Source organism: Arvicanthis niloticus, chromosome 6 (assembly GCF_011762505.2).
Source record: "Arvicanthis niloticus isolate mArvNil1 chromosome 6, mArvNil1.pat.X, whole genome shotgun sequence".
Lineage (NCBI taxonomy): Eukaryota > Metazoa > Chordata > Mammalia > Rodentia > Muridae > Arvicanthis > Arvicanthis niloticus.
The window spans coordinates 22,642,480-22,647,383 of record NC_047663.1 but is presented as its reverse complement, the minus strand read 5'-3'; the positions used below and the strand labels follow the sequence as shown (position 1 = coordinate 22,647,383).

The window sequence follows — 4,904 nt, the reverse complement described above, 5'->3', positions numbered from 1 at the left end:
GTTCCATGTGGCGTTGGCTTAAAAAAAAATGGCTTTAAGTAGTTGCTTGATGTCATGACCAATAGGTGAATACATACAGTAGCACGTAACAGGTCAGAACAAAGCCAGGTGTGGTAGACTAAGGAAATGAAGAAGTCTTATACTCAGGCAACATGTTGGTTGGCCTGAGAGTTGTGGTCACAAATGAAATTTGACAAGATGATCCACAGGAGAGTGGATGACAGCAGGTGGTCTAGCAAAGGACAGGATGACAGCAGATAGACTTACAGCAGCTGGACACACAGCAGCTGGGGCAACAACAGCTGGACACACAGTAGCTGGGGCAAGAACAGCTAAACACACAGCAGCTAGGGTTGCAAGTTGGACACACTGCAGCTGAGGCAGCAACAGCTGGACACACAGTAGTTTCAAGAGGTATTTTGTTTGTTCCCCGGGATAGGATCAAGCCCACCAGAGCTCTAACTGATTTTAAAGGATCTAAGAATATCCCAAAAGTACACACACACTCAGGGCACAACTTTCATATACAACCTAAGTCCTTCCTTCTGGCAAACTTTTAAATTGTGTTTGACTAAATTTTATTTATTTGTGTGCATGAGTGTTTGTGTAGGGAGGGCACATACATGCCATTGCATGTGTGTGGAGGTCAGAGGACAACCATGATTGTCAGTTCCCTCCTTCCTCCCTTCCGCCACGTGGGTCCCAGTTTTGGCAGCAAGCCCTTAGTGCCATCTTGCTGGCCTCTTCTGTGCAGCTTTTACTTGCCTGCTATTTAACTCTTCCCCCAAGTCCCTTCTGGAGTTATCCACACAGCCCACGCTAACAGAGCGTGTCCTTGCCTGCTCATGACTCATTTAACACAATGTCACTACTGTGAAGGCGGCTGGGAAGTGGGTAGCACAGTCCGTTTTCTGCCATATTTGCCCCAGGACTGCAGATCTCTTGGCTCATTCCTCTCCTTTTGTCGTAAGAATGTAAACAATCCTTGGCTGCAGCTGCCACCACCACTACTTCCTCTTCTCTTCCCCCTCTTCTTCCTCTTCCTCCCCTTCCTTCTCTTCTTCTTCCTCCCCCTCCTGCTTTTTCTCTTTCTTTTTTGATCCTATGAGTCTATGACTTGCATACTTCCCTAGCATTTACTAGCTTTTAACTCACTCTATTTATAAACGTTTTAAAATCCTCCCATATTACCCTTCTCCAGAACAGACGTTGTCTCCAATACATCCCATCTGCTGGGGTTGTGCCTTTTACTCCTAAACCCTTATTTCAAGAACTAGACTGTGAGTTCCTTAGGAAGCTACTTGTCTTCAGGTGTCTTATCCTCAGAGTTCAGTGGCCCCGTGAGCCTGCCTAGAGTTTTATAAATTTAAAGGAAAATTATTGTTAATGAAAAAAGTAGGTCATGTTATTTTGAAATATAGTCCTTTTCACCATATGGATAAGAGATTATATGTGCAAAATCAGTTTTCTTTTCTGTTTTGAATTGATATATAAAATTGTATGTGTTTATAGGATACTATGTGATGTTTTATACCTGTATTCATGATACGCTGTTTAAATCTGAGTTAATATATTTACATCTTCAAATATGTATTATTTTCCACTGGTGCAAACATCCTATATCTTTTGTTCCAGGTAATTTTGAAATGTAAAATATTAATCATCTATAGAAACTTTCTTATGCAATTGAATACTAGAACTATTTAGTTTTTAACGTTCTATTTATTTATTTATTTATTTATTTATTTATTTAATGTATGTGTGTGGTGTTTTGCCTGCATGTTTGTCAGTATACCATGTGCTTGCCTGGTATGAGGGTGCTGGATCTCCTGCTGTGGCATATGGGTGCTGGGAATTTAACTGGGGTCCCCTAAAGAGCAACCAGAGCTCCTAAGCACTGAGCCATCTCTCCAGCCCTAGAACTTTTCTACCTCATTGTTTCATAGTGTGTTAACCAGACAGTCTTCACCTCTGTCTCTCTATTCTCTCCAGCATCTTGGAGCCACTTTTCAACTCTCAGCTTCTATGAGATGATTTCTTTTAGATTCCACCTTTGAGCTATATCATGGGTATTTTCTTTCTGGATCTGGCTGAGTTTACTTAATAACATCTTCCAATTCTATTCAATTCTATGTTGTTGCAAATTGCAAAACTCCACCCATTTTATGGGTAAACAGCATTCCATTATGTATAAGGAGTTTTTTTGACCACGCATCAGTTGATAGACACAGGCTAATTCTGCTTCCCAGCCATTGTAAATAATTCTACTATAAATGTGGTACTATGCATACTTCTAACATAGTAGCAAAACTAGTTTCCTTCTTGGTCACACCTTGGAAGGAATAGTACTAGAAAATAAATTCTCTTAAAATAAATGAAGAAAGATATATACATATATATGTTTCTGATATAAGGCAATATTTATTGAATAATAGTGAACACAGAATGGTGAAGGCCAAGGGAAGGATGACAGTAGAGACTAGAGGGATATTATCAGTTGCACCATGTAGCTGAGACAGGCATGTAGAGGTGAGATCCTTCGGAAATATGAGTGGTACTTAATGTAGCCCTCTCTTCTGCCAGTTTCTTACTGGTGTCAGAACAACAAAAGTAGAAGCCATTTAATACATGGAAAAGTTAACATGGATGAGAAGGTTAGATCATTGTGATTACAGCCGCCTCAGGGTTGGTAGTTAGAAAGGAAATTTAGCAAGAGGGGCCACAAGTTGTACGGCAGCAAGTGGTCTGACAGCAGACTGGACGGCAACAGCTAGACACTCCACAGCTGGGGCGGCAGGTGGTCTGGCAGCAGACTGGGCGGCAGCAGCTGGACACACCACAGCTGGGGCGGCAGGTGGTCTGACAACACACTGGAGAGCAGCAGCTGGACACTCCACAGCTGGGGCGGCAGGTGGTCTGGCAGCAGGTAGTCTGGCAGCAGATTGGACGGCAGCAGCTAGACACTCCACAGCTGGGGCGGCAGGTGGTCTGACAGCACATTGGGCGACAACAGCTGGACACTCCACAGCTGGGGCGGCAGGTAGTCTGGCAGCAGACTGGGCGGCAGCAGGTGGTCTGGCAGCTGGGCCTGCAGCAGCTGGACACACAGCAGCTGGGGCGGCAGCAGGTGGTCCTGCAGCAGGTAGTCTGGCAGCAGCTGGGCTGGCAGCAGCTCTCCTGGCAGAGACTTTGATCACAGCCCTGCTCAGAGCAGACAGAGCCACAACAGGAGTTGACCATGATGTCAGAGGTGGAGGTTCTGAGATTTCCAAGAGAGTGAGTTTCTCAAATATGTGAGTCTTCTTATTCCCTGTCCTCTTTTATACCCTGATGCTGTTACCAGGGTAAGGGTCATTTCCTTGTTTTTGTTTCTCTTAATAGATAAACAGTTACTAAATTAGCTAATTATGGAAGACTATGTAAATGTTAGATGGAATGCATTTTCTTTCTCAAGGTCAGGGTTTATCAAATCCAGTCTTTTCTCTTGAGCCACCTCTTTTGTTTCCTTATGTGTATCATCATATCTATTCTTATTCTGACTCATCTGACTGACAGTCATAGATGACATAGCAAACTAAATCCAGCATCCCATGTGTCACCATGAAGCTTGATACTAACCTGCAGTGGGTCTGTGCCTCTTGTATCTAAAGACACTTTGAAAAATAAACTGTTAAAGTACTAGAAGAAAGTTTGAACTAAGATTATGTGGGGATAATAAATTTTGACATGGGCATGAGGACCATTCCAACTTCATATTTCTCAGGAAGGGAATGTGGAATGACAACAAGCATAGGAAGGAACACAGGAATGCTTGTGACTTTTTTCAATTTCTAGAATGATGTTAACATATCTCAGTTTTTCTAAAGACAAATAACATTGTTGTGTTTTAGACAACTTAAACATTCTGGGCTGTAAAATAGATTTCTCTGCTGAACTGTAAACTTATAACTCTGTATTATTATATTGTATTGTTTGGTATTATTGTATTGTATTATATCATAAATTTGTATTATTACAAAGTAGCTGCAATAGTAAAAATGAACCTTTGTGTGCACTTTGCACTCAAGTCCTTGGCTGTCTCAGGTCGCCTCAATTCAGTTCTTAAGGTATTTTCTGGTGGTGCTGTCTAACTTCATTGTGTTGGGATAGAAGAAAAACTGCATATTATTTCTACTGTTGAGATCTTCATTGTAGTCTGATATCATTTATAAATAGTCTAAGTATATATGAAATCTATGGAAATGCAATTTTTTAGACATAAGTTGGGATAGATGGTAACTAGACATTGTATCTAAGATAGCAATTCTATTCAAATTCTTTTATATCACTATTCTTCATCTTGAAATAAACATTTATAAAGAAAACTTTCTGAGAGTCTGAGTTAAGGTTGTCATTTTATCATTCTCCTGTGGATTTATTATAGTTATTTTGAAAAATAGGTTAAGTGCTTATAGAAACAGGAGAGTTGACCTTTTGGAGATGTGAAAACTGTATTGCAAGGAAGTCATGTCAAAGTTAAAACTAGTACATGTGTGTAACCTTAGCATGTTGACTTGATCTGATTGAACCAAATGCCATGATCATTTATTTCTTTGGAGACAACCAGCCTTCTCTGTGCAAAGGAAGAAAAATAATATAACAAAATATCTCTTCCATCTTTTGGATAGTAATTCCTTTCATTAAAATATAAATATCTATCTGTCATCTAATTATCTCCTAGTTTGTCTTGGCTTCTACACATTTGTCTGTAATTGCATGAAAAAATTAAGAGTTAATATTTCAGTCTGCCTACTATAATATAAATGTTATATACCAGTTATTTTCTTTGTTCATGTGACAGTGACCCAAACTTTTCTCCAAATAAATTGATGGTCAGACATGCTTAATGACCACAAATATTTATG

General features: G+C 40.2%; 1 protein-coding gene across 2 annotated transcripts; it reads right to left on the bottom strand.

The window, feature by feature from the left end:
- Nucleotides 1-232: 232 nt before the first annotated feature.
- Nucleotides 233-3,240, bottom strand: LOC117710776 (uncharacterized). Of its 2 annotated transcripts, XM_034505974.1 has the most exons (2): nucleotides 2,724-3,240; nucleotides 233-369 (listed from the first exon to the last, which is right to left on the bottom strand). In XM_034505974.1, the coding sequence occupies exons 1-2, from the start codon at nucleotides 3,238-3,240 to the stop codon at nucleotides 233-235; spliced, it is 654 nt and encodes a 217-aa protein (XP_034361865.1). The 2 variants fall into 2 exon arrangements, with proteins under 2 accessions (XP_034361865.1, XP_034361866.1); XM_034505975.1 differs by lacking the exon at nucleotides 233-369 and having other exon boundaries at nucleotides 2,707-3,240.
- Nucleotides 3,241-4,904: the final 1,664 nt, after the last annotated feature.